General features: G+C 39.2%; 5 protein-coding genes across 5 annotated transcripts; 2 read left to right on the top strand and 3 right to left on the bottom strand.

The window, feature by feature from the left end:
- Window positions 1-4: 4 nt before the first annotated feature.
- Window positions 5-7,556, bottom strand: tmco4 (transmembrane and coiled-coil domains 4). Its single transcript, XM_077728299.1, has 14 exons — window positions 7,274-7,556; window positions 6,596-6,746; window positions 6,333-6,507; window positions 5,526-5,553; window positions 5,021-5,150; window positions 4,816-4,913; window positions 4,457-4,600; window positions 4,070-4,189; window positions 3,628-3,792; window positions 3,227-3,363; window positions 2,915-2,999; window positions 2,494-2,611; window positions 1,633-1,750; window positions 5-711 (listed from the first exon to the last, which is right to left on the bottom strand). The coding sequence occupies exons 1-14, from the start codon at window positions 7,314-7,316 to the stop codon at window positions 250-252; spliced, it is 1,974 nt and encodes a 657-aa protein (XP_077584425.1). The 5' UTR covers window positions 7,317-7,556; the 3' UTR covers window positions 5-249.
- A 767-nt stretch (window positions 7,557-8,323) lies between these two features.
- On the top strand, window positions 8,324-11,561 carry LOC144201343 (keratin, type I cytoskeletal 18-like). Its single transcript, XM_077723887.1, has 8 exons — window positions 8,324-8,755; window positions 9,166-9,248; window positions 10,057-10,213; window positions 10,289-10,450; window positions 10,522-10,647; window positions 10,789-11,009; window positions 11,155-11,189; window positions 11,304-11,561. The coding sequence occupies exons 1-8, from the start codon at window positions 8,351-8,353 to the stop codon at window positions 11,492-11,494; spliced, it is 1,380 nt and encodes a 459-aa protein (XP_077580013.1). The 5' UTR covers window positions 8,324-8,350; the 3' UTR covers window positions 11,495-11,561.
- A 230-nt stretch (window positions 11,562-11,791) lies between these two features.
- Window positions 11,792-17,153, bottom strand: arpc2 (actin related protein 2/3 complex, subunit 2). The gene is made up of 10 exons (XM_077710227.1): window positions 16,936-17,153; window positions 15,426-15,460; window positions 15,023-15,135; window positions 14,343-14,388; window positions 14,038-14,224; window positions 13,857-13,950; window positions 13,531-13,657; window positions 13,346-13,446; window positions 12,337-12,437; window positions 11,792-12,247 (listed from the first exon to the last, which is right to left on the bottom strand). The coding sequence occupies exons 1-10, from the start codon at window positions 17,007-17,009 to the stop codon at window positions 12,226-12,228; spliced, it is 900 nt and encodes a 299-aa protein (XP_077566353.1). The 5' UTR covers window positions 17,010-17,153; the 3' UTR covers window positions 11,792-12,225.
- Window positions 17,154-17,540: 387 nt separating this feature from the next.
- Window positions 17,541-22,593, top strand: slc19a1 (solute carrier family 19 member 1). Its single transcript, XM_077710149.1, has 6 exons — window positions 17,541-17,701; window positions 18,224-18,794; window positions 18,988-19,774; window positions 20,039-20,231; window positions 20,949-21,090; window positions 21,621-22,593. The coding sequence occupies exons 2-6, from the start codon at window positions 18,519-18,521 to the stop codon at window positions 21,810-21,812; spliced, it is 1,590 nt and encodes a 529-aa protein (XP_077566275.1). The 5' UTR covers window positions 17,541-17,701; window positions 18,224-18,518; the 3' UTR covers window positions 21,813-22,593.
- Window positions 22,337-26,277, bottom strand: LOC144181661 (lymphocyte function-associated antigen 3-like). Its single transcript, XM_077710197.1, has 11 exons — window positions 25,818-26,277; window positions 25,237-25,389; window positions 25,036-25,161; window positions 24,681-24,838; window positions 24,408-24,498; window positions 24,225-24,323; window positions 24,069-24,089; window positions 23,959-23,979; window positions 23,698-23,730; window positions 23,574-23,633; window positions 22,337-23,503 (listed from the first exon to the last, which is right to left on the bottom strand). The coding sequence occupies exons 1-11, from the start codon at window positions 25,885-25,887 to the stop codon at window positions 23,484-23,486; spliced, it is 852 nt and encodes a 283-aa protein (XP_077566323.1). The 5' UTR covers window positions 25,888-26,277; the 3' UTR covers window positions 22,337-23,483.
- Between the last annotated feature and the right edge of the window lie 123 nt (window positions 26,278-26,400).

Below are 26,400 nucleotides of genomic sequence, written 5' to 3'. Positions count from 1 at the left end.
TAAAAAAAAGGTTATGAGTTTCCTCGGCTCAGTTTTGGCGATAATTCTACTTTGATCTTCATCAACAGAGCCTGTACATCATCCTTCATTCATTTAAATTGAGTTTTCCAGTACAACATGCTATTGAGCGGCAAACAGAGTCATCCTCTCTTGAGTAGAGGCCTTTATCATTAAAATTCTCATCTCATTTGATTTTTTAAAAATGGTTTGGCAAGAAGCTAATCCGAGAGCAACTTCCTACAATATCGCTCAGGTTTGTTTGTGGCCGTGCTCAGCAGTCCAGTGTGTATCTTCCCAGTTCCAAGACATATGTTCATCCCCACTCTCATTAAAAACAGGTCTATCACCAGTGGCACTCTCGCAAGGGGTAGGTACATTGTTCCCTGTTCTGGGTGGAGTTTTGGACTCGCTATCGTCACTATTGAGAGCATCCAAAAGTTCTGATATATCTGGGACATCCCAGCCATCGGCCATCTCTGTAGTCCTTGTTGATTGCTCACTAATGTGTGCCGTACAAGTCTCCAGGACGGGACTCTGTGTTTCCCGCAAGGGGTGCTTTATTTGAAATTGGTGATGAGTGTCTGTTGGGCCATTTTCAGGAGTTACGGGTTGAGGAAGTACAAGGGAGGATCCTGGGACCTCTTTGGTGGGAACTCCCACTGCCACCAAGATGGTGTCCATTTGATGCATGTAGTCTAAATGACCTTTCACCTATGGCACATGAACACACTAAATTCTTTTGCTTAGATTCCTTTAAAAATGTGTAATTTTGTGTTTCATAAAACCTTTGTTCCATTTCAAGAAAATAATACTATACTGTAATTGTTTAGGTTTTGGTTTTTAATCGTCCTTTTGTTGCTCATTTGTGAGATTTGAAATTTTAGGACAATGTTGCAGTGAAGTATTATGTCAATGTGTTTTGAAGTATAAGCGGTCGTTTGGCTGATTTTTTATTTTTTGACTTGAAAGCTCAACTTTGAGATGGAGCCACCTCATGGTGGCAGTGAAATAAAAAAAAAACCTTTTGCAAATTGAGTACAATTGTTCAATAAGGAGGTTTCCACCGTTTAACTGCTACTCCCACTTTACTTACCAACTAAACAGAAACAAAGAGGTCATCAGAGCAAGTTTCTTTTAGTCAGCTATCTTAATTGCAGCGTTAAATAGCATACATGTTACGTGCATTACTTTAACCTTTTCAATATAAATTGTGCAGTTGTTTGACTGCCTTAAAGATTTGATTGTAGTTTCACCGATCTGTACCCATTTAAGCCATAAGCAGGACACGCCCCACTGCTTGTCTGCTGGGAACCGAAACAATGTGACAAAAATTAGGAATGATTTTAAATTCCTAATTATGTTTTATCATGTACAATTAATGTATGAAGGCTTTTCCCGAAATAAAAAAAACAATTTATAACATATATTATTGCCTGAGCTTCATTTATTACATATACTTAAAGGATTGATTTTATTATATTTAAATTTCCTTCACAAGAGATTTTCCGAATATTTTTTAGTTGAATGACCCATCTGTGCAAACTGCTACCATGCACTAATTGGTTAGTGCACTTGAAAACTGAGGCGTGGTGACCTTCTTAAATAAAAAATAAAATAAAAAAATATACTCACCACAGAGGAAAGGTCTACATTGACAACACGTCGATCCTTAATGTTAATTGGTTGTAGCCCAGCAACGCAGAGCTGAGCAGCTGAGCTTCGGTACAAGAAACCAAGGAGCCAATCCCCCCTGAAAGGCGGAAAATATCCTGCTGAGAAGACTTGACAAAATACAACTTGCATTCCCTCTAAGTATCTAGCTGTAAAGATTTATAACTTCTCCAAGTGCTAGCATTCGCAATTGAAATACAATAACAAGTAGTCTTCAATGGTCATCCAAAACTAGGAATTCAAGTAGTATACCCATTTTCACCATGGTAAGTAATGTAACATCACAGAGTCTGGACACGACCACAATACTGAAACCCTAACCCCGACCCCCCTGACCCTAACCCCTAACCCAAACCCTAACCATTTTGTATTTAAACACCCTAACCCTAACCATTTCGTATTTAAAACACACCCTAACCATTTTGTATTTAAACACACCCTAACCCTAACCATTTTGTATTTAAACACACCCTAACCCTAACCATTTTGTATTTAAACACACCCTAACCCTAACCATTTTGTATTTAAACACACCCTAACCATTTTGTATTTAAACACACCCTAACCCTAACCCTAACCCTGACCCTAACCCTCTGGACACTACCACAATACTGAATCCCTAACCCTAGAAAAAGATGTGCTTAACAAATCAATAAAAATGTAATGTATGTGAAGTTCAATAAAACAGGTATAGTTAAATGTCTGGAATAAACCGTTTCTAAGGGTTGAATTCAAATACAGGGAACCTTGATGATACGAGCATCACACTTCACAAGTTTTTTTCTTACTGTTCTACTGTTCTAATACATGAATACATCTTACCTGCAGTATCCATTGACTATTTTCCCAGCCACTACCCTGGTGATTCTCTCCCACGCCTTCTCCGAGCCATCCACTGGAGCCCCCAGCAGGACCACATCTTCCACAACACCTTCACTACCTGAGGAACCGCAGTAAAGCACAACATTTCAATGACTGTGACCTGCTTGATCAAAAAGTGTGTCAAAAAGTGAATATAATGTGATCATTTCAAGTTACAATTGATGAGACACCTTTCACAATTCAAATAAATGCAATGACTCGAAAACACAATCAACTTTGATCAATTGTCCTCATGCTTGGCGATATGGCCTTAAATGAGCATAAGCTAGTAATTGCAATTGGTCATCACGTGGTTTTGCCTATGGATAAGGATAATAGCAAATAGGTACCACACAGTAGAAAGGAAGAAACTTGTTTATACCTTCTTCATTAGCAAGCTCTTGAAGACAGAAGTAGATGACTCTAGCGCCGAGACTGAAACCTATAAGACTGACTGGACGCTTCCCCTTTAAACATAGAGGAGAGAGTTTGAATGTCCAGTCCAAGCGATTTCTTGCATATGACAAAATATAAAAAGTCTCTCTTTGCAAATCAATTAATCAAATCAAAATCATGTCCTAGAAATCTTATGTATGTTGCTATGATAGTTTTGATCTTATGAGTCAGCTAATGCACTATACCACAGTCTTTCTATAGTGTTAAAAATCCCCCCCCCCCCCCCCCCCCCACTTACCTGCTGTCTGCTTCTTAGAACTTGAGCAAGATGTTTGCCCACCTCAGCTGAGCGGTTCAGACAAACACACCATGGATTGTCGATCACACTGGCAGCAGCCAGTAAAGAGGCAGGCCATGTCAGAGCCGTTACAATACCTGGACAACGATGTTGAAGAAATACATCACTGAAGCTTAAGTAAGCATTGGTCTCATCAGTGGTGAATACAGATGAAATCACAAAGCCCTCGTCAATTTTAATTAAAAACAGGTCGGATCGGACTAATATGACCAGAGATTTCAGCTCAGTGAACTCCTAAAGAAATAAACATATGAAAAAAGACTCGAGATGGTAGATTGGAGTGGAAAAACATATGCACCCTAGATGTTTGAAACACATGGTATGATCTTCTAATCTCCTACCTGAGAGAATTGTGTACTTCAGGGCCTCCTGAGCCATCATGCTGACCAGCCCATCTAAAAGAGAGGTCATAGCCGAGCCCAGATCTCTGAGAAAACGTGACTCCCACACCAAACAGTACTGCTCCCCACGCACTCCCAGGCTACACCAAGGGGCCTGGAATGAGCCTGGACAAGAGCAGTTAGCTTGTTACGCCCGGTCAATGGGGTGGCAATTTCCAATTAAGTGCTACTTAACTATTGGATTTGAAGTACAGTACTTAATATTGGAAGCAATGTGTTGGTGGGCAAAGAGAGAAAGAGAGAACGACATTACAAAATTGAATACAATTCTGCTACTAGTTTCAGGGTATGTATTGCATTTACTTTAAACATGTATTCATACTTATAGATTAAGTTTTGAATAAAAACACCAATTCAAAATAAAACTATGATCAACACTTACTGTATTTACCAGTGCAGAGCCACCCTGTCACTGTTACGGTAAGGTGAAGATGCTTTCCAGAACTGAGCGGCAAGAATTCAAACTCTTCTATTGCACCGACACACTTATTCATCTTGTAACCTGATGGGAAAAGTGAAGAAAATATTGCAAACGTGGAAAAGAAAATTCACAAAAACAACAAAACCTCTATGTCTGGTGAAAGAAATGAATGAGTAGGGGAAAAAAAGTATTGTACAGGGTGACCCAAAAAGATGCGTACCCATGAAAATTTCTATTATTCTATTATTATAGATTCTATAAAATAGGGGTACGCATCTTTTTGGGTCACCCTGTATTTTAGAACATTTAGATGAAACATTTACTCATTTGACATGACTTTGCACCCACCGGTAAGCCCGGCGCCAGCTGCCCCAAACAGAGAGGCCATGATGGCGATGCCAGTGGCTGACCCCAGAGCAGCAGCCCCACCGGCCCCCAGCACAGCGCCGGCACCTGCTGCCACTAAAGGGGCCGCCAGCCCACCAGTCACACCTGGAAAACAAGGGTAAATCTCATTTCTTAACATCTTCCTAAGTACTGTTTACCTCAATAGCCACAAAGCTAATGGTGTGAAGCGGTCATAGACAAGTGTCTTCAACCAGTGCGTCTGAAGTGGAACATTATTGATTGTACTATCTATCGCAAATGAGCCAAGATTTTCCCAACAATCACACGATAAACTGTGTGGCAAATCAAAGAACAATCACCAATCAAAGTTCCACCACCAACAGTTGCGAGTCCAACGAGGAGGTAGCGTCTTAATTTCCGACCCCTTTCTCTCTTCCGTCGCCTGGATGACTCTTCCCTGTTTTAAGAAAGCAGTGGAATCAGCTGCAGAAGTTACATTTTTTTCTCAATGTTCTTTTCGAGATCAACTTTCAAAAATGGTCACCCACTCGTTTAGCAACTTACTCGCTCTCTTCTCCTCTTTCCGTCAGCTTCTCACTAAGCGTCTCCTCAAAGTCTTCCAGCTCTTGCGGAGATACTCGGAGCAAACAGCCAACGTGTCGAATTAGCGTCCTTGCTCTGGCATCATAGTGGCCTGGGACCAATAGGTACTTTTAAGGTTAGTCAAGATGCCATTGGAATTTAACATATTTCATTAAAACAAAAATAAAAGACTAAGAAAAAAATGATTTATTTAAAAAATAATGATTGTTTAATTGAAACTAAACCCAAGTGAACCTTGTTTTTTATGTCTCGGGTGGATCAAATAATAGTTGTAAAGTTTTGAGCAAATTGTGGTTCAAACTATAGCATTATATCATGCAATATACAGTAGCTAGGGAGTATACTAACTATAAGCCAGAAGCTTCAAGAATAGAAACAACATTTATAAAAACAAAAAAAGTTTTCTATTAATTACAGACCATTACTTTCACTAAACTGTAGTAAATTTACATGTAAGGTTTCTTACCATCTTTGACAGAAAAAGACACGAGATCCTGCAATTAAAGAATATAAGTATGTTTAAAAAAACTAGCAATAATAATAAAAAACATCATGCTAAGAGTCATTCCTCTAGAAATTTAGTAGTAACTCCAATGAAATGTGGCATTTTCATCACTGTCAAATCTCTATCTTTTCCTTTATTTGTTTTTGAACCAAAATAAGGATCTTATCTTATCATGCATTAATTCATTCATTTTCCATATCGCTTATCCTCACAAGGGTCACGGGGTTGCTGGACTCTATCCTAGTCAACTATGGCCACCAGGCAGCCGACACCTTGAATTGGTGGCCAACCAATCTTGGTCACATTCATACCAAGGGGCTATTTCGAGTATTCAACCAGTCTACCATGCATGATCTTGGGTTGTGGGAGGAAACTGGTGAGCACTATTGTATGAAATGAGTAGCACTGTATGTGGAAATAGTATTTATCATTTGATTTACATTTTTCCTCTTCTTTCTGGGGACATACATGGCCAAACAAACAGAAGCATTTTGTCAAGTTGTAAAAAGACTATATAAACAATGACCACTTTTCTTTTTGTTTTACAAAGAAACTGCATGGCCACTGCTTGTACACCCAACAACTTTTCTGTTAACAATGGGGAAGCCTCTTACAATTTATCTAATAACACGGCACCAACTTCCATCTTTTAAAAAGAGTATCTATTAAATCCACTAAAATGTGTTGCAAATTATCTGAACATTTCACATGTAAAAAAAAAAAAAAAAAAACTTTTTTATCACGTTCTGTTTGTTATAAAAGTGATACCTGTATGATAGGGGTGGCTCCGGTAGCCATCAGTGGTTCAGCTCGCAGGGTGGATAGAAAGGTGTCAGAGCCCTCAAATCCCAGGCCTGATAGGAAGGCCCCCATGACGGGCATCACAGATTCATCTAGGTCCAGCCATCCAACTAAACCCTTCAGGTACTGTCCCCTAAATGCACTGATGTGGGGATGGAAGCACATATATATTTCTTCCTTTAAAAAAAATATGTATTCAAGTTGACATGCTCCAATCTAGCTTGCATCACCTGTTTGCATTCCCAGTAAATAAATGTCCCAGTGACACACCACACAAGGCAGCATAGGCAAATCGGCCCTGTTCGCTCAGCTGTCTACTGATAATTTCCTCAGGGTTTTGGTCATAGGACGAATCTTTTATTGCTTTTGCACCCCCTGGATCTGAGGAGATAAACAGGCACTTTCATTTAATTATTAACAAAATCAGCAGTGACGTTCAGGAACCTCAGGTAAAAAGGAGCATTGAAGAAGTACTTCGTTGTAATAGACACGCAGAGTTCAACAAAAGATTACAATAGGTATTGTGAGTTACGTTATCATGATTAATCTAGCTTTAGTGTCGATTTTAAGCTATTTTGTCGCGTTTGGATACTGATTTTTGACGTGCATGCAAATCCAATAGCTTCTGGGAACAAAGTCACATTTTCCAGTGAGCTGACTGAATTCATCGTGGACTATGAAACTACGCACTTTGTTATTTGTAAAATAATGAATGTATAAAAGCATCATGTGAGGAAGAAATATGGCTTGACTTGCTGGCGATGGGTATCATTCGAGTTAGCGACAACAAACAGATGCGAGCGCAGGCTCGGTAACTTGGAAATTTAGGAGTTTCTATTAGGTATATAGAACACCAATTCTATGCCATGTCTTACTGTCCAATATGAATACGGAGTTTATTCACATACCAGGGGTAAAACTAGTGTCCGTTTTGCTGTGTTTTTCCTCCATCAGATGTCCCAACTTTAAGGGTCGAACTTTGAGGAGTCGTCACCAGGCCGCGCCCCCACAATACATTTTAGAAAAACTCCGCAGAAAGTCCATACGTAACCACTGTTATTTCTACTTGCAAAAAAAGTTCAAAATGTCACTTCTAAAACGTACGTTAAAACCAAATAGGCATCTTTTGTTGACTGAATTTTTAGTGACGTCCATGTCCACGTGGACGAAAAAACTGGGTGGAGCCTTTTAAGAGAGACAAGTTTATATAGAGTTCGATTTAAAACAATCTGTACTAGCGTCATAACTAATCGGCCATGTTGTGTCAGTGATATTCGAAAAAGACAACGTTATAATAAAGGGAGCGTGTATTTTAAAGATATAGATTGCCCTTGTTTTAACAGGATCAAGCGGTTCACAAAATGAGATGAGATGATTTTAACAGGTTTTCATAGAAATTAAAATATATATATATATGTATAGATAAATTAACTGAATATTTTAGATTTTTTATATTTTTTCAACATTTAACGTACGTTAGCCACGTTAATACTTTGTTATGAACCTAAAAGTTTTAAATTGCGATTTTGGAGTATTTTATGGAAAAATATGCCAAATATCGTTTATAATATTTATCACATATCATTACCCTTTTCAATCATTAAATTGATTCATCCCTTATGGTGCACTCATGAGGAACCACTGACGGCACTAGACGTCCAGCCCTCTCAGATTGTCCAATTTGATTTAACTCATTGTCGGCAGTGGACGTCCAATTCATCTAAACTTGAAAGACTAAAGCTATGATTGGTTTCATTTGAAAGGGGCCAAAATAAAACTCATTCAAATAAATCTTTAAGTTGGATACAGATGAATCTATACTTGACTATTTTTTTCTACTTCATCTCCTCCCACGACAGAGCAATAAAACCTGAATTTTAGCTTTGTCTGAGTCCCTTGGCCGGATGTTATTTCACGAGCCAATAGCATCACAGTGGGTGGGATTGGGATGAAACGTAAACAAGGTATAAAATCCCCCCAACATCATGTGTCGCCAAGGATCAATTTTAGTCTTAAGAAAAATGCCTTCTAACAGCGCTGCGAGCATGTTTGGTGGGGCCGGGGGAAGAGGCTCCAGGGGGTCCGTTACCAGCTTGGGAGGGCTGCTCAATGTGTTGCGGAGAGATCAGGAGCGAAATTCCACTACGGTCGGTTCCACGGTTCACGGTCCGAGTCCCGTCCTGCGGGCCGCCGCCGTCCCCGAAGATGACAAAGAGACGCTGCGGGGCTTGAACAGCCGCCTGTCCGGCTACCTGGGCAGAGTTCAACAGCTGGAGGAAGAGAATCGACAGTTGAAGGATGAGATCGATGATATTTTGGGAAAAAGGAAAACACCAGAGGGACGCCAATGGGGAGAGCTGGTAAAACCGCTCAATAACATCAAGAGTAAGGTGCGTATCTCTAAATTTCAGTTCATTTCAATTCAACTTTAAAAATGTAAAATTAATTAAATGCCTTGTTGCTAAAATTTCTAAATTAAGTATCATTTTGATGTTGTCAGTATCTTTGTAATATGTCTTTGGATTGGATTGGATTGGATTGGATAACTTTATTCATCCCGTAATCGGGAAATTTCTTTGTTGCAATAGGAAGAGGGTGAGGATGCAGGAATAGGAAAGGCATTATACACAAATGGGTACTTAATAGTAAGTTAATAAATAAACACATGAATAAATATATAAATAGGTGTGTTGGTGAGATATATATATATATATACATACACATACATATATATACAAGCACATCTACACTGTATCCGAATTCAGGAGGTCCTAACCCACAGCCTTTTTTGTGTCCTCAGGTTAAGAACATCACCATGTGTAATGCCAAACTGCTGCTCCAGATTGACAACACCAAACTGGCCAATGCTGACTTCAGGAACAAGTTAGTCTTATTCCCCAAGTACTTTTATGCCATGAAATGTCATCAGGTGTACTGCGTGAAATGATCTGATTTCAAGAAAATTTACTTTGTCATGTTTTGCATGTATATTTTTTCATCTTTCTACGCCCATGGGAAATAGTTACAGGCATAATAAGTATACATATGACGGAAAAGGGTCACATAGACCAGTGGCTTTGCCTGTTTGCTTTCACACAACAGAAAAATTTATTAGATTATTTTTGAATATGGTGAGTAGAGAAATTAGCAGGCCACCAGATGGTGCAGTGGTTCTTCTGCCTGACTTTGTTGCAGGCAGCCTGGGTTCGATTCCCATTCGGTGGAAGTGTGGTTGTGAGCATGAGTGGTTGTCTGTTTCGTTGAGCCATGCGAGTGACTGGCAACCAGTTCAGGTTGTCCCCCACCTGCTGCCCATTGTTGGCTGGGATCGGAATCAGCAACCCCCACGACCTGTGTGAGGATGAGCAGTATGGAAGATGAATGAATGATGCATGAAATGAGCAGGTGAACTGAAATGAGATCCTTATTCTAGTTTGTAGACATTTTGTGATGTTTTACTAGGGCACGATTTGTGCCTTGGGTCATCAAAGTTTGGGAAATACTGGTGTATCTGTTAAGAAAATGCTAGATTTGACAAAAAATGTTAGTTTAAGATAATGGCTTTTTCAGTGGCAACTTTTAAAAAATAACTTTAGGAATACAGAGAAGATTTCAGCCGTTGTTTCAACACTTGCAGACTGGAATAAAAGCACAATAAATACTATTTTAATGATTACTTTGTCACCATTAGGCTGGCCGATGAAACAAAGGCACGGAAGGTCATTGAAAATGACTTGGATGAGCTGAAGAAGAACATTGAAGACACTAATCTTAGCAATAAGCAGACACAGAAGGAGATTGATCTGGTGAAGGATGAATTAGCTATCTTTGAGCAGGACCATAAAAATGTGAGGCTGAAAACCAACACTAGCAAAAGAAAAGCACAGAATCCCCCTTTTAACTAACGTGTCACTTGTATGCAGACTGTGGATGACCTGTGTGAGAAAATCAAGAATTCAGAGGTAAATGTGGAATTTGAAACTTCAAATTCCGATTTGCCTGGAATTGTCAACAACATTCGCAAACAATACGACAAACTTGGGACCAATAATCTGAAGGAGACCGAAGATTGGTGTCAAAGCAAGGTATATCGGAAATTCTGTCTCTTCTTCCACTTTACCCTGTTATTTTTCACTTCACTCTTTATCTTCTTCAGTTGGAAAACATAAAGGTGGAAGAGGTCAAGAACACTGAAATGCTACAGTCTGGCAAGCTGGAGCTCAAAGAAATGTCCAAGCAGAAAAAATATCTGGAAATTAAGATACAGGGTGGCCATACCACGGTAAGTCATTCTAAAAATAGTGCAGTGGACTGGTCCCAGACAGGGTTTGTTTTGGTGTTGGTCTGGACTTCCAGATGTTATGATCTCCACTTAAATCACTTAGTTAATTGCCCTGACCCTCAACATCTTGTTTGTCTGCAGATCCACAATCTGGAGGAAACTCTGAGGTTCACCAAGCTAGAGAACGGTCAGCGCTTGGTCCCGCTAAACCGGGCCATCTTAGACTTGGAGCAGCAGCTGAAGAAAGTGAGGGCACATGTAGAGAACCAGTTGGAGGTGAACAAGGACCTGATGTGTGTCAAGATGAGACTGGAGACTGAGATCAATGAATACCAGCAGTTGATGTCAGGCAATGTCAACAGGTTGGTGGAATGATGCCAGATAAAACCATGTTTATGGGAACAAATATGTCATTTACTGTTTTGTGTTCACAAATCAGTATATTGCACATGTGAGGTTAGCGTGTATGAAACTAAGTGCATTATTTTCTTTTTTTTTCCCTGACAGCTTTGACTTCTATTCAAAGGATGGCATTTCCCATGGTGAGTCATGTATACAACTCATAGATCAAATCATTCGAGTTATCTGATCTTTGGCCAAATGTTCATTGCCTTAGAGGTAAAGTACCAACCTTTTACCATTTTTCCCTTCCCAAGACCAGAAAAAGCTTGAGGATTCAGAGGAGCCGCAAGAGGTGACAGAAGATGTGACACAAGCCAGCATTTTAGATCACACAGAAGAGCTTGTAGTCAAGGTAGTCACCTTGAATAAAATTGACATAAAGGGCTCTTCTTCCTCTGAGTCTGAGGATGAAAAGGCCAAGAACCAGGATGTAGACACAGCTTGATCCAACAGTTTCATGCTGTCATATGACCCTTTAATTCTGATCAAATAAAGAATTATTTAAAAATTGACTGTCTGACATTTATTTCACTAATGTATTGGAGTATTTTTCTGATGGCATTTTAGTTTAATTCCGTAGAGGAGAAAGACTAACTATTTTCTACTTAATCTGTCAAAATATGTTAGATTAGTATTTTCAGGAGCTAAATCAGTAGTGCAAATATTCTCGGTCTGCCCCCACCCACTAAGCTTCTACTGAAGTCTAAGAGTCTGCATATTATACATACACAAGCAAAGAACATTTTTTTGTGGTATTTGTCTTTTATTTCTTTCCCTCAAATGACAATGACATGAAAGCGCAGAAGGGGGGTTGAAACCATCACATGAAAATTAATATTAAGTGGTGAAGGTCACATAAGAGTACCAAATGGAGTAAAAGATATTGTATCAAAAATTTATTTTTCATATATTTATATAGGACTAATAATGCTCTTTATCTATCCAAAGCAAGGAATGGCCAGTTTTCATGATGTTCAGCCCAGGCATTTCCTACCAACATTTGCAATAAAGAAACACGCACGAAAAAAAATAAGAGACTTGAAATTTTTGAGTGGGCTGCGTGGGGCGTTTAGAGGCATCTTGGAGGCCTCTCCAATGTGCCGTTTCGTCGCAGAATGTTGCATTTGCGTGTGGCCACGGAAAGTGGCTTCAACTGAGCTGTGCAGGGGCTCAGCATCAGCGGAAAAAGGTCTTTCCACTGAGAAAGCCACAGAAGAAAGAATTAAGTAAGTGAGCTTGGAGAGATTCATGAAGAAATGGGAAGGGGAAACTGCAGAGAATACATACGAAATGGTTTTCATCTCCTTCTTCTCAGCGTCGGGTCGGGCACGGTTGAGAACTTTCAGGAAGTCTGACGTCTTGGCCCGCATGCGTGTGTGAATGTAAGCCTGGAGAAAGATGAAGTACACTTTACTCATTTGTTTCATTTCACCATTTACTTATACAAAAGTAATAAGAGTTTTGCAGCAATTTGCATTTCAGTGCCTACTCTACTCTATCACCCAGAATAAAAAAAATAATACAGTTCACTTGTGAGAAAATATTTTTGGTTTGGGGAGATTTTGCCTCATGGACAATGTATGCCTTGACTCAAACGTTGCGAAACTAATCTATGCAACACTGATAAGGATATGAACAAAACATTGCATTGTGTATTTAACTTCCTGTGTCTCAAGACACACACCCATCCATAAATCTGCCCTCTGTGACTCCTGTCTGTCTACGCAAAAACATCCTCCTCCATTAACGAGCGGAAAAGAGATTCACAAAAGGCCAAAAACATGCAGTCGAAATTAAAGCTGCCCAAAAATGTGAGTGAGTAGTATTTACAGTCGTAAGAGATCCATTAGGGAAGTAGTCATGTTTACTTAAACGCCCATCAGCAATGACTGAGTGGCAGCACAGACCAAACTTTTCTATTGAGAAAAGTGGCCGGAACGTACCATTGCATTGACTCATTAAGGGCATGTAATTAAAATGGCGACAGGTGCTCCTTAAAAATGCTATTGTGAAACAACTTGAGAACCTCTCACAAAGGATTTATCTGTCCTTAAACAGGAATGACGCCATAATACACAAAGTGTTTGATTAACCCCAAAATCACAGTTCACTGCTCTAGTAGTTGCACGTTCCAATTCAAAAATTCATAATTAAAATACAGCTTATCATTGATCCAAAGGGTGTTGAGAAATTGCTTTAAAGTTAGTATTGCTTTATTGCTACCGCGGTACTCTACTGCTTGTTTTGAACTACAGTAAAAAAAAAACCCAAAAAACTGTGCTCTATTCAAACCCACCTTGGAGCACTTTATATGGTAATGCAGGTAGTCCCTGAAGGTGTGAATGAGGTTGATGGTGTTGTCTCTGGCATTGGCATTGGTGTGACGTGGGAAAAGGACTGCAAAGAACGCAAACAGAACCGGTGCTTCAATCTCTCCCAGTGACGCCATGCCGATATACTGGCACCAATGCCGTTACTCACCAAAGGTGATGTATCCGATGTTGTCCCCGACAGCTGCATCTGTATCCTTAAGTTCCAGGGGAGGCTCCCTGTGGCTGAAAAGCACCTGCGGGGCTGTGTGGCTTGCTCTCCGACCCTCTTTGAATTCCTACGTGGAGAAAGTGCCAGATATTTTGATTTGGTCTCTATCCACTGAATAATCTTACTTAAGAGTTCAGGTCAAGATTGTGAAGCTATACTTATAAGCCATTCATTTATAGGTTAGGATTACTGCGCGATAAAGTTTAAAATTCATGTTTTGTTTACAATCTAGTCTGTTTAGTCTTGGCACACTCGGCCTCACAAACCTGCATGAAAACTTTGCCGATGATGACGTCATCGTCGTCTTTGAACACTGTGCTGAACACCACCGTCACCCGGTCTTTCTTGGCTTCCACATACCTGAGGTCATCAAAGAGTTACCTACACTTCTTGCAATGTTCAAACAGACTCCGGTCTCAGTGAGAGAACCCACTTTCTTGCACTTACATGGACTCATCATCTCTGTAGTGGACCACAGCCCTCGCCTCGCCTTCTTTGCCCTCCTCCTGGAACTTGAAGTACTTTTCAAATACCGAGGCAAAGCAGTTTCTCTTCAGCATTCCTGCTTGGTGCACAACCTCATCTTTGTTGCCTGGTAGGGCATCCAGGTCATAAAGGAGTGACACGTTATAACCTGTCAACACAGCGGAACAAAGCTTATTCATTTCTGGTTACTAAAAAGTAATAATAGTACCAGGGGCGGGATGTTAGCTAGCAGGTACAGTGCTTGCATTAGCGGGATGTTATCATACCAGCCTCTGTTGAAACAAGGAAGTTCCCGTACACTCTCTTCAGCAGCTGAGGGGAAAAAAGTGTTAGAAATTAAAATCAAAGACCAGCCGGTGAGTACAGCTGTATTTAAACATTTTTAATTGCCAACAGTGATGTGGTTTTTATAACCAGTAAGGAGTATCTGGCTGTTGAGCAAGGTATAAAAAAATTAAAAAAAATAAAAATAAATCACAAAAGTGCAGAGATCCTCAAAAACGCAGCCAAACAATTTATTGTAAAAATATGGTAGTTTGCAGTACCTTTTCAGAATATGCAAAACATTTGAAAAGGAAAGTGTGGATTATTGAACCCTGAATTGATTTTCAGTATTTAAGAGAGACGTTTCATATAATCCTTAGCTAATGTTTTCTTTTGGGGAAAAAAAGTGACTTCAGCCAAAGCGTTAGTAAAGCAGCGGCTCATCACAGTCAGCACTTCCTTGACTGTGGTGAGGGTGCCTCAGACGCACTTCCTGTTTCTGCTACAGGCGCTTTGCGGCTGCTTTTTTTCCTTACATGGCAGCAAAGCTTTCGTAGCGGGAGAGCACACGAACTGAAGACCTTATTTTTACTTTTTTTTTGATAATCTTTACGAATGGAGAACCTCATTGAAATATTCTTAGCATTTGCATGGTGTGCATGTGTTTCCGTGCATGTGATACCTCATCCGCCCCATGTTCCTGTAGTTCCTTGTAAAACTTCAAGGAGATGCTGACCATGACTTTGGTCTTATCGCCATTAGGGTTGGAGATGTGGTACAACACGCCATCAAAGTCTGCAGAAGGAAGGACAACGTAAAGCCATAAACCAAACGCAGGGAATATGTAAACAAACGACTTTGTTTTACTGTCTTTATAAAAAGCTCGGTTTTACATATACACGTAAATTGCTGCTTATAAATGATAACATCTATGTTAACATACACAGACAGCAAGAACAGATATATACTGGTGCACTAGCATCACATTAAATGATGCATAAAATACTAAAGAATAACAGACCGTAATTCATAATACTTTGGAGACTGATTGGTAAAGTATTAATTATTACATGACATAATCTTACCTGCAAACGTTACATCAACAGCCTCGGGCTTGGTTCTGCAAGAAAGGTAGAGAGAGTGAGAGAGAGAGCAAAGACCATGAAACCATGAGGAAATCAAAGCTACGTTTTGGCTAATGATTAATTTGCCATCCTACAGATATCTCCTTTTTTAAATTTATAATAGGTTTGACCCTTTTCCCTTTAGTTATGGGCTCAAGCCATCTGTGATGGAATGTGGCTTGGTCGGGAGGACCATTGCAACAGTGCAACCAATCTTTTTGAAAATGTTAAGGTATTAAGATATTATAAGGTATTAAGCTATTACATTAGTGTGCTTTCTTGAAATTAGCGTTGGAACTGAGTTTTTGTATATTTACGATTTATTAAATAAATACTATTGCCATACTAACTGGACAGAAATATGGCTAACGTCAGTTGTTTCCACTCTGATCTTACTTCACAAAAAAACAAAAGACAGTTACTTCTGGCACTTTAGGTGCTTTTGCTGTGGCATTAAAAATGCTCAATAAAAAGGTATAAATCAATTAATTTTGTCCAAAAGAAAGAGTTAAATTGATTTAAAATGGGTATTCTGTGTTTCTATGGCTGCCATTTACAGAAGCATGAGAGGAGACATTTGTGTCCATTGACTGATCCAAAATAACATTTAACATCTGAGTGTCTTTGATCGCCCAATCCCTTCGAGCATTTTGGCATTGGGTTTAGACAACAAATGCAAAGTACTATTTGAAATTTGATAGTATAGAGATGGACACAAAGTGAACATAATTTTAGTGCACTTTTTAGGAATGGCTTTCCTGTTTGGTGGGTTGCCCTGCATTTTTTGTATTAGTTGAAAAAACTTTTCCAAGAGGGCTCTTTTAGTTGTGTGGGGGACTTGACTCAGCTTGACTTCAGGAATGCGGAAGCTACAAACTAATGCCATCATGTTGTTAATACTACTGGCGTTGCCCTGACAGACGTGTGTGATCATGTCATATCATTTTCGTTTCTGAATTGGCGATCACATACGGAAGTATGATTAAAAACGATACTTGTGGTTTGGTTACGTATCAACACAAACATCAAAGAAAAACGACCGTCAAAGACACTAACTTACTACAGCCACTTGCGCCCTAACGGCTGCGTTTTCTATTTTCTGATTTGTAAAATATTGTTTTTATCAAGTCAGCCGTTCCAAAATGATACTAAAAGCGACTCTTTATTTCCAGTTTCGAGATAAATCAGAGGAAGTTGAACTAACTGGGGTAACAGGATTGACACATCGATAGCTGAATGAGACACACCCCAGCTCGAGGCAAATAGCTATAGCCTATCGCTTCCAGTGGCTATTTATACATTTTCATACAAGAGGACATATTTGCATTGTTTTAAGGGCCAGCATACTTCTATCATCCTCACCACACTACCCTCTCATGCATTGTAGATTAAGACTTTTACAATGGGAGAATTGCTAAACGGGAGCTAACCCGAGTTAGCGAGGCTAGCCAGGTGTAACAATGCTTCTCACCCGTTCGATGCGCTGTCGAACTTCAACGACAGCGTCTCTTCGATGATGCGGTTATTGATTTCTAACAAGATCATCGCAGTGGATGGGGAGACGATCGCTACAATTTGACGATGTTATGCTATTTGTGTCAAATGAGGCTAAACGTTTCCTCCCTTGACAGACTAGACCGCTTCCGCCGAGGCCACTTCCGCGTTTTTTACACCCCGGACCCCATTGTAGTCTCCACTGTTGCCTGAGGTAAATTCGAGCACAATTATACAAGAGACAGGGTAAACATTCCCACTATCTAAACGCAATGAGAAGACAATTCCCCGAGGGGAAAGAAATGTTAAAAAATATACTTTAAATAAATAGAATATTGAAAAAGGAATCATTTTCTAATTTAGGGCTATTTGGTTCTTTAACCGAACAGTATTCAACATATTTTCACTAGTAAAAAAATGAAACCTGTGCTGTAGCATTTAAATTTAGTATTATTTTAGATCAAATTCTAATATATGTATATAACTCACTCATTGGCTAAATATCAGCCCATACTCTCGCTACACTACTGACACCTAGCGAAATCTGTAGTGCATCTTCTGTCTCTTCAATTGACCATTTTACACTCCTACACTACATTTCCCAACACTAAGTGCGAGGAAACAGCACTGCGTTCGGCCAATAGGAACGCCGAATTCTTCCGCAAAACACGAGGCATGTAACAACATTTAAATTCTATTCATCTGTAATGTCCGATTTAAAAGCGCCCCAATCTCATTATTTGGTAAGTAACATTATTGCAAAACCAGTTACCTGCTATGAATATAATGCCGTGTATACGTTTCAACAGCCGGTATAAATTCAACATGTTTTTTAACGTCGTTGTTAGCCATTCAGCTAGCTGTTTTATATATATTTTTTTTAAATCTGTACTCTATACTCGGGGTTGAGTTGATTCCATTCATGCGGGAGTAAATTAACATAAATACAAAAGTGGCAATAGTGTAAGATACCTTTTAATGAAAGTTGCGTCTAGGGCTTGTGTAACTTGTTTATCCAGGGTGCTTATTCAAGGCAGTAGCAATTCGTCTCCCCATTTTAGGTAATAACAATGCTTATACCGCGGCTCTTACAGTTTAGAATTGAATAAATGTATAGTAATTTATTATTTACTAGTACTAATACATTTTTCAGTGTAGCAAATAAACCATTTATCAAAATGGTTACATATTTCAATGGACCAGTTCTGTATCTTCATCTTTGGACTTTTAAAATGTTTTTTTCTGTTGTAATTGCCTGCTTTCAGGTGGACAATGGAACAAACCCTGTGACTGGCTTGCTGTAGCGCATTGTCACAGTGCGTAATGGAGCAAAGGTCAACATTTTCCCCTGTGTGGCTGACAGCATGTAGCATTTTAACTACTTTGCCAACACGTTATTCAAACTGCTTTCTGAGGAAAAAAGGAGGGTCGAGATGTTGTCACTGGAACCACACATTTTAACGTGGTCCTTTAGTGGTTGAATAGATTTAAAACCGAACAACTTGGTGATTCCAACTTACAGTTTCATTCTGAGGAATTCCCCTCCAATCAGATGACAGAATGATTTCTACAAGCTCAGCAGAGCGAGAGAGTGCGATGGACGTGAAGGTGCCTGAAACCCAAGCCATTGGAGGAAATCTGGATGCAGATTTAGAGATGGCTGTCTGCTCATTAGAGGAGCCACCTGCCTCTGAAGTGGTCCCAGACGAACCAAGAAAATGGATGTGGGCTGTGATATTCTTATGTTTCTATGGTTTTATGTCATCCATCAAGCCTGGAGAGCCCTTCATTACGCCATATCTACTCAGCACTGAAAAGAACTTTACCACAAAGCAGGTTAGTTGTGCCCTCATGACTGCACCATGTTAAAGTACCTTATACAACAATTTTGTTTCATACTACTGTATTTATAATTTCCAGTTTAATGTCTATAGAAGGTTTTCAGTCTTCAAACATATTATATGCACTTCATTATATTGGGCAATGAGTCATCAATGTTGTGTCTGTCTTTACATTTTTCCATTTTTAGGTGACCAATGAGATTACACCAGTACTGACGTATTCCTACATGGTGGTGCTGGTACCTGCCTTCCTGCTTACGGATCTTTTGCGCTACAAGCCGGTTTTGGTCATTCAAAGCATTAGCCAGGTGGTCATCTGGGTCATTCTGCTCTTAGGTAATACCCTGATCGAGATGCAGTTCATGGAATTCTTCTACGGCGTCACAATGGCGTGCCGAGTGGCCTACTCCTCCTATATCTTTTCGCTGGTCAGCCACAACCTTTATCAGCGCGTGGCTAGCTACTCGCGCACCTCGGTGCTTTTGGGAGTGTTTACCAGCTCCGTGACGGGCCAGCTTTTCATCTCTGTGGGACAGGTCCAATACAATACCCTCAGTGCTATTTCTTTGGGTTTTGTCAGCTTCGGACTGGCGCTGTCGCTTTGCCTTCCCTGGCCCAAACGTTCCTTATTTTTCAACAAGGCCCTAAAAGAGGAGCAAAGACAAGCAGCCACTCAAATAGCTACAAAAGCAGAACTGGACAAAATGAACGAGAAGGAGAACGAGTTGACCCCAGCCACGCCCTTGTCCTCTGCATCCCGTTGGAAGGATTCAATCTTTGTCCAGATTCTGATGGAGCTGAGAACTGTGATGAAAAGACCAAATCTGCGACTGTGGTCACTGTGGTGGGTGTTTAACTCCACAGGATACTACCTGGTGTTATTCTACGTCCACATCCTGTGGAGCAAAGTCTACCCTGCCACCGAGAACAAGAATGTTTACAATGGAGCTGTGGAAGCTGCTTCTACCTTACTTAGTAAGTAATTTCAAGTCTTCATATTATATCTATTCCAGTTTCCATTACTGTTTAGGCAGGTATTTTATTACCCTGTCCTCTTTTGGGGTGTTACAAGGTCAGCACATGCATGTAAAAACAATACATGATTTTGTGAACTTTAATCTATGATTACGCATATTGATGACGAATTGATAAATAATGAATGGGGACAACATTTTTGCATAGTGTACTCTTTCTCACCAAGATGTATTCCCCCAAAGATCTAAACTTGTCCTGTTGCAGGTGCATTGACCTCCTTTGCTGCGGGGTTTTCGAAAATTCGTTGGAATATCTGGTCAGAGCTTGTCATCGGTGTGATCACAGCTGTGCAGGCTGGCCTGTTGCTGCTCATGGGCACAACGGAAAACATCTGGGTCTGTTATGTGGCCTACATTCTCTTCAGAAGCTTCTACCAGTTCCTAGTGCCCATTGCCACGTGAGTAGTGGGAGTGAAATATACGTCAAGGCGACAAAGAATGCGCTCAAATCATTTTTTGTTCCACTGTTGTATGCGTGGAGAGTCGCTTTGATGATTTTGTATGAGCCTTCCGTCACATGATTGCTTTAACACAGAAAGAGAAACATTTTTAATCCTGAGATTTGCGTGGAGGTCCACAGGCTGCAGAATGGAATCAATGCCGCATTCCAGAAAAGTGGGACATATCACACTTGGAGTTTTGTGATCTCTGAACTCAGTGCAGGTCAAGTCTACAAGTTGGATAAGGAAAATTAAACACAGCTGAGCAATACAACAGGATTTGCTTTGTTAGGCTTTCTAAAGGCTTTTCAACATTCTTCCAGGGAGCCTATTTTTCTCTATACGGATTTTTAACAATATAATTGTTAAAGATACAATAATGCAGTGTCTTGCCATACAAGTGCAATTCATTTGCAGCTAAAACCGTCTTATTAGACATACTACTATTTCCTTTTTCAAATCTATGGAAATGTAATTATTTCCAACCAAGTTGCCACTAAAATGTATCAAAACAGATATACTGTATGACAAAAAAACAGGACATAGTCCACTATCTTTCACTGACAAATACTAGTTTGACACTGGATTGTCAGACCTCCATTTGCTCTAACGTTAAGTGTATACAAATCACTACCTATAAAAAATGTCAGTGTGTCATTTTTTTTTTTTTTTTAGTTTTCAGATAGCATCTTCACTTACCAAGGAGCTCTGTGCCCTGGTGTTTGGCATCAACACCTTCTTGGCCACCATCCTGAAAAGCATCATCAACCTTATAATTTCCGACAAGAGGGGGCTGGCTTTTGATGTCCACCGTCAGGTAATTAAATGCATGACAAGGGAGACCAAAGGTCCCCAAACTAATCCCCAAAGGGCCATAGTTGGATCAGGGTTTCATTTCAATTAAACAATAAGACACCGTTTCACCAATCAGTTGATTGCAGTCAGATACTGCTTTTTCTGCAGAAAACTCATAGTTAAACAGACAAAATTTGCACACACAAAAAAAACGACTTTCCCATTCATTCCAAATGGGCAACAATTACCATCCGTTTTCAATTTTGTCATTACTTTTTAATTAAAGTTGCTTTACATTAAGATTCTGATTGTTAGATCATATTAGCAGTTTCAGGATAAGATCGAATTCTGTCTCTCTTTTGGTAAAAACATTTAATTATTTTAAATCAGATTATTATTATGGTCACTTTCTCACAGATTTTGCCAATCTACCGAAAAGTTAGCTTGCCCATTTAAATACTGCCGCTTTTTGTTATGCAGACACTTCCACCTTTGCAAAACACTACGTCTTGTGTCTATGGCTAATTGTTGTTTTTGTCCTTTTTTTTTTAGTTTCTTGCATACTTTATTTACTTCACACTGTTGACCGTCATCTACCTAACCTGCGCTGCTGTCGTCATCTTCCGTCACTTCAGAAACCAGCCCAAAAGGGAGGGGGTCAAACAGCTGCCCGTGTCTACTGAACTTAGCAACATAGTTCCTGAGGCAGAACCTTTGTCTAATGGCAAAAATGCCAAGACATAGTCATAGTCATGGATTGCACTCATATTTTTTTTTTGAAAGAGCCTCAATCTTGCTCAAGTGCCTCAACTACTGGCTGAGAGAAAAGAGCATCTAGTTTTTACTTTTTTCAATGCACTCAATGAAAGACTTTTTGGGGGAACCACTAGAGTGGTGGCCAAAATGTGCAGTTTGATTGTAGGACACAAACCAATGGTAGCACAACAATCTCAGCCCTATGAGTTATCCTAATTCTATTGGTTTTGTTTTGTCTTTATTTATCATCGAAAGTTAACGTCACTATGGGATATCCCTTTGTGTAATGGCAGCATGGATATATTTGCTGCATACATGTATTATACTGTTTGTTTAAAAAAAAATCAAAAAAGGAAGGACGTCTTAGGAGACACGGTAGGATATGCAGTAAGGAAAATGATTACTATATGAAATCTAGAAGAAATACATTGGAAAAATTCATTTCATGTTTGCTGATTGGATGATGGCTCCTTTTAACACATTCTTAGCCAAATAATCTTTTACACCATCACCAGAATGTAGTATTTTTTTTAATGTAACAGGGACAATTCACTTATTTTTGCTAAAAGCAAGAGGTAGGAGAGGACTATTTCACTTGGTATATTCAGTACCTGAAATGTTAGATTTAAATTGTTACAGCATAGCTGAAGTTAGTATCTGTGAGATTGTCCAAATGCTGTAAAACAATCGTTTGTTTATTTTATAATATCATTTTTTGTATATATGAAATTTAAAGTATATAGGTAATAAATTTGATTTCTTAACGTAAGTTGTGGACAAATTCACAAGTCAATTGTTTGATCACTTTTTTCAATTTTGTTTTGCTTTCTTTTTGGAGAGCAGTTGGGGGTCAAGCGTCTGTTTTCTTTAGAGGACAGATGTCTAACTATTTTTCCAGGTGTAGACCCAAATCAAGAGCTTTTGTAAGCATTATTAAAATATATTCAAGCATGCAAACTTACTGCCTCATATTGGTCCACCTTGTGCGAGAATGTTACCTGATTGCTTGTAGGTGGATTAACTTGAAACTGATAGTGTACTTTAAAAGTGATAATTATTGTTTTCATTGAGTTTGAAATAAGGAATACTCACTATTCATTTACAAACCAAAATAAAAAATTTAACAACAATTGCACCGGTGTGGAAGATAGTGTACAAAAACTGCTTGAGACATTACTTTAAAAGCATACAATAAAACTTGGAATAGTTGGATGTAACAAACAATTAATTCAATGTATAAATATTTAAAATAGGGTCAGAAATGGTTTAAAAATCTCTATAAAAACAGGTCAAAAGCAGCCAAGTGAAGTAACAGGCAAAACAAATGCACAGTGATGCCATTGTTGATCGGCAATAGTGTCTCAACATTCAGTTCTGCCCATCATCAGTGCATTCACTCTTCCTTCACACAGCACCCTTGGACGAAAAACCCACAGGACGGGTGCCAACAATGTCAGGCGTGTTGACAAACACAACATCGCATACGCTGGAGGATTTCCTTGTATTGTTTAGAGTTCACATTTCAATTTCCTTGCATGCCTGCTTTCCCTTTTTGGTTTGCTCAAATTCAAACACAGACATGCATTCAACAATTATATGTCTCAAATGACTTGTAAAAACAGCGTGTCAAATTAGTCTAATCTCCGGTGGGCCGTCCGTCTACATCATTGGTATTTTTTCTAGAGAAGAAAGCAGTACTTAATGAAGGTGTAATGAATTTTGTTTAAGTGAAAGCTTTGACGTTTGTACCTTCTGCTCGTCTCATCTCTTCATGTGGCGTAGTGCCGTTTGATGCGCGAGTGCCTCGGCCTGTAATGCAAATGAATGTTAAACAGGATTCCCAGAATTGAAATGCGTTAATAAAATGACTGACTCTCATGTTGCTTCTCCTGCTTTCTCCAGAAATCTGTAGTGGTGAAGGGGGGAGAATGTAACTCAAATATGCATTTAATCACTTTGAAATCTATTTTACTGCAAGAATAAAAAGGCAATAAACACTAAATATTTTTGGAAGGCCATAAAGTCAATCGACATCACCCTTAATGTTATATTTTGCAATTAATATATTAGTGATTTTAGAAATTAATATATATATACAATATCAAAACCTATAAGAGTAAAGGCTGATACTAACCTGCTTCCCAAGGCTTGGATGCTATGAATTGATAAATGAAAAAAAGAAATGTTTTCATTCACCACATAACATGAATAAAGATAACTTTAGTTTTTGCTTCCATTGCTCACCTTTTTGAAAGAACCACATCCCTGATTGAGATGAAAAGACAAGCATGATTACATTTCTCAAAAATAAGATTTGATTTTCCTCATAAAGAAATAATAGAACTTGAATTCCCCCCCCCCCCCCCCTCCTAATTTTGTCAGACAACGAATTGTTCTTACCTGTTCTACATCTGTGAAAGAGCATTACCAATATAATTGGAGTCAGAAGAGATATGAAGACTGTTAGACCAATGTTGATCTTTATAGTTCCTGTAGCCTCTGTTCAAAGTTGAAAAAAAATTAAAGTTTTTTTTTTTTTTTTAATCAGATAGTTATTATCAACATTGTCTTGTTACATCTTACTTGCTAGAAATGGGTTTTTAGAAGCCTGGCTGGCCTTCATGCTGACTGGATTACGCAGAATGCACTTGATATCATCTGAATTAAATGTTTCCTAAAAAGTAAGTCATGATGTTAAAAGTCAAAATAGTGTAAAGTACCTTATACCAATATCAAATACTTTTAAATATTGTCTATTTTTGGCAAAAGTTATTACTCTATTTTTACGATGATCAAGGTGAGACCAGTCTTGTTATTTTGTTGGTACACTTCATGTAAAAAAATAAAGAAACAAACCTTTTGGATTATCAATTCCATGGTTGAGTTTGTCTCCACAGTTGGGATCCACTCGTAGGTGACAGGTTCGGCCCCCGTTGTGTTGCCGGCACATGTCAAAGTACAACTTGTACGCTCGGTATCGCATGATGCCAAAACAGTCGGCTCGGGGACAGCGACTGAATAAAAAATGTAAAAAGTGTCATCTTCTCCCTCTGTCGCTGGAACTTTCCATCAACATTTTCATCATGATGTCCTACATATTTTCAGGTGACAAAAACTCAAAGCATTTCATTATTTTCCATTCAAGTCTGCGATAACCAATCACTTCCTACCATTTGATATTATAAAAAAAAATGGACAAGGTCACACTTACGAATTACAGCAAGATGAATTGGAGTGTAGGAGGAGAAGTTGATTTCTGCAGTGTATGGGCCACTGTCACTTTCAATTAAGCCCATGATGGTCATCTCCCCATTCACATGATTCACCTTTGCACGATCTTTGAAAGAATTCACAATAGAGAGAAGCATTTTGTATTCAAGATTACCCTTAAACTCTCCATTTTATTCCTTACGCTTGTATTGACGATATGCCTCAGAACCCTCCGCATCCCATTCGATGGCCTTATGGTCACCGTGCTTCCATAAGATGCTTTTGATGGGTCCATTCACCTCAATATTAGGCTTGAGGACAATGTCATCACCCACCTTTTTGTAAACCTTCGATCCTAAAAATAAAAATAAGAAAAGAAGGAAAAGGTCATGATCATCCATTTGGTGGCTTTGTAGCGAGTTTTCAAACATTTTGGGTCCAATCAAGAAATTCTTTAATTTTACCTAACTACCACTTTTTTTTAATTAATGCAACTCACATCGTAAAAAATAATTATGTGTTTAGTAGAAAGCAAATAAAATGAGATTTTTTTGTAAAGTTCTCTACTTGGGAGAAATCCAAAGTACCCTGAAATGTCAACCCTCCCTGTTCAACTTGATTGGACGGATATTACTGGCAAAGAATAAGATAAAATAAGACATGTAACATGGTTAGATTTTTGTTATGTTGTAAAACAAATACAACCAATTGTTCCTATTTTGTTGTACAATCCCAAGCTACTTTGATTTGGAATGTTTTCTGGAAAGTAAAACTTGACTTTACCGGTGCAACAAGCAGCCAAAATCACGGGAATGGCCAGAAAACGCATCTTCTTCGTCCGATTCGCCATCATAAAGCTGCAAACACCCCAAGAACTTGCGAATATATAATAGATTAAATCCTTTTAAAAATCCTTTGGAAATTTTTTGACACTTAGCTTGTCGGTGATTAGAAAACTAACTATTTACGGTAAAATCTTGGTTTCCGGAAACGGGACACGTTGCTCACTTTTACGACTCTGACGCAACATTCAAACGCCCCGCCCGTGTTCAGTCAACACAGGGAGACAAAGTTGGAAACCTTCACGTGGTGTCTCCTGAGAGGCCGCTCGCCGCGGCCTGCGAATTCCAACAAATACCACTCAGAGCTGCCAACAAGGAACGTGGCACCCTACGTTTTTCATCCAGCCGGAGACATTTGACTGCCCCTCACCTCCGACTACCCCCCGGATGAAATAACCCGCGTTCCAGTGGCAACTCTAGCGCTATCTGAGGGCAATCCTCAGGCGCTTGTAGTGCAACAACAACAACAACAACAACAACAACAACAACAGTCAACACAAACCCATTGAGTGGAAGAATACTCG

The sequence above is a fragment of the Stigmatopora nigra genome, chromosome 1 (assembly GCF_051989575.1).
Source record: "Stigmatopora nigra isolate UIUO_SnigA chromosome 1, RoL_Snig_1.1, whole genome shotgun sequence".
Taxonomy (NCBI): Eukaryota; Metazoa; Chordata; class Actinopteri; order Syngnathiformes; family Syngnathidae; genus Stigmatopora; species Stigmatopora nigra.
This window is presented reverse-complemented; position numbering and strand designations above follow the sequence as displayed.

What these genes read in the sequence shown, in the direction of transcription:
- tmco4 (XM_077728299.1), bottom strand. Translation starts at nt 7,316, where the DNA reads ATGGAGGAAAAACACAGCAAAACGGACACTAGTTTTACCCCTG. An exon ending in TTTACTGGGAATGCAAACAG is followed by an intron (nt 6,508 to 6,595) that starts GTGATGCAAGCT and finishes TCCCCACATCAG; the next exon opens with TGCATTTAGGGGACAGTACC. An exon ending in GTCTTTTTCTGTCAAAGATG is followed by an intron (nt 5,151 to 5,525) that starts GTAAGAAACCTT and finishes TATTGGTCCCAG; the next exon opens with GCCACTATGATGCCAGAGCA.
- LOC144201343 (XM_077723887.1), top strand. Translation starts at nt 8,351, where the DNA reads ATGTGTCGCCAAGGATCAATTTTAGTCTTAAGAAAAATGCCTTCTAAC. An exon ending in TCAATAACATCAAGAGTAAG is followed by an intron (nt 8,756 to 9,165) that starts GTGCGTATCTCT and finishes TTGTGTCCTCAG; the next exon opens with GTTAAGAACATCACCATGTG. An exon ending in ATGTCAGGCAATGTCAACAG is followed by an intron (nt 11,010 to 11,154) that starts GTTGGTGGAATG and finishes TTTCCCTGACAG; the next exon opens with CTTTGACTTCTATTCAAAGG.
- arpc2 (XM_077710227.1), bottom strand. Translation starts at nt 17,009, where the DNA reads ATGATCTTGTTAGAAATCAATAACCGCATCATCGAAGAGACGCTGTCG. An exon ending in CCTTGTTTCAACAGAGGCTG is followed by an intron (nt 14,225 to 14,342) that starts GTATGATAACAT and finishes CTGTGTTGACAG; the next exon opens with GTTATAACGTGTCACTCCTT. An exon ending in ACCATATAAAGTGCTCCAAG is followed by an intron (nt 12,438 to 13,345) that starts GTGGGTTTGAAT and finishes ATCTTTCTCCAG; the next exon opens with GCTTACATTCACACACGCAT.
- slc19a1 (XM_077710149.1), top strand. Translation starts at nt 18,519, where the DNA reads ATGATTTCTACAAGCTCAGCAGAGCGAGAGAGTGCGATGGACGTGAAG. An exon ending in AGAACTTTACCACAAAGCAG is followed by an intron (nt 18,795 to 18,987) that starts GTTAGTTGTGCC and finishes TTCCATTTTTAG; the next exon opens with GTGACCAATGAGATTACACC. An exon ending in TTCCTAGTGCCCATTGCCAC is followed by an intron (nt 20,232 to 20,948) that starts GTGAGTAGTGGG and finishes TTTTTTTTTTAG; the next exon opens with TTTTCAGATAGCATCTTCAC.
- LOC144181661 (XM_077710197.1), bottom strand. Translation starts at nt 25,887, where the DNA reads ATGATGGCGAATCGGACGAAGAAGATGCGTTTTCTGGCCATTCCCGTG. An exon ending in AATTCATCTTGCTGTAATTC is followed by an intron (nt 24,839 to 25,035) that starts GTAAGTGTGACC and finishes TTTTTTATTCAG; the next exon opens with TCGCTGTCCCCGAGCCGACT. An exon ending in AGAGATGAGACGAGCAGAAG is followed by an intron (nt 23,504 to 23,573) that starts GTACAAACGTCA and finishes TTTCTTCTCTAG; the next exon opens with AAAAAATACCAATGATGTAG.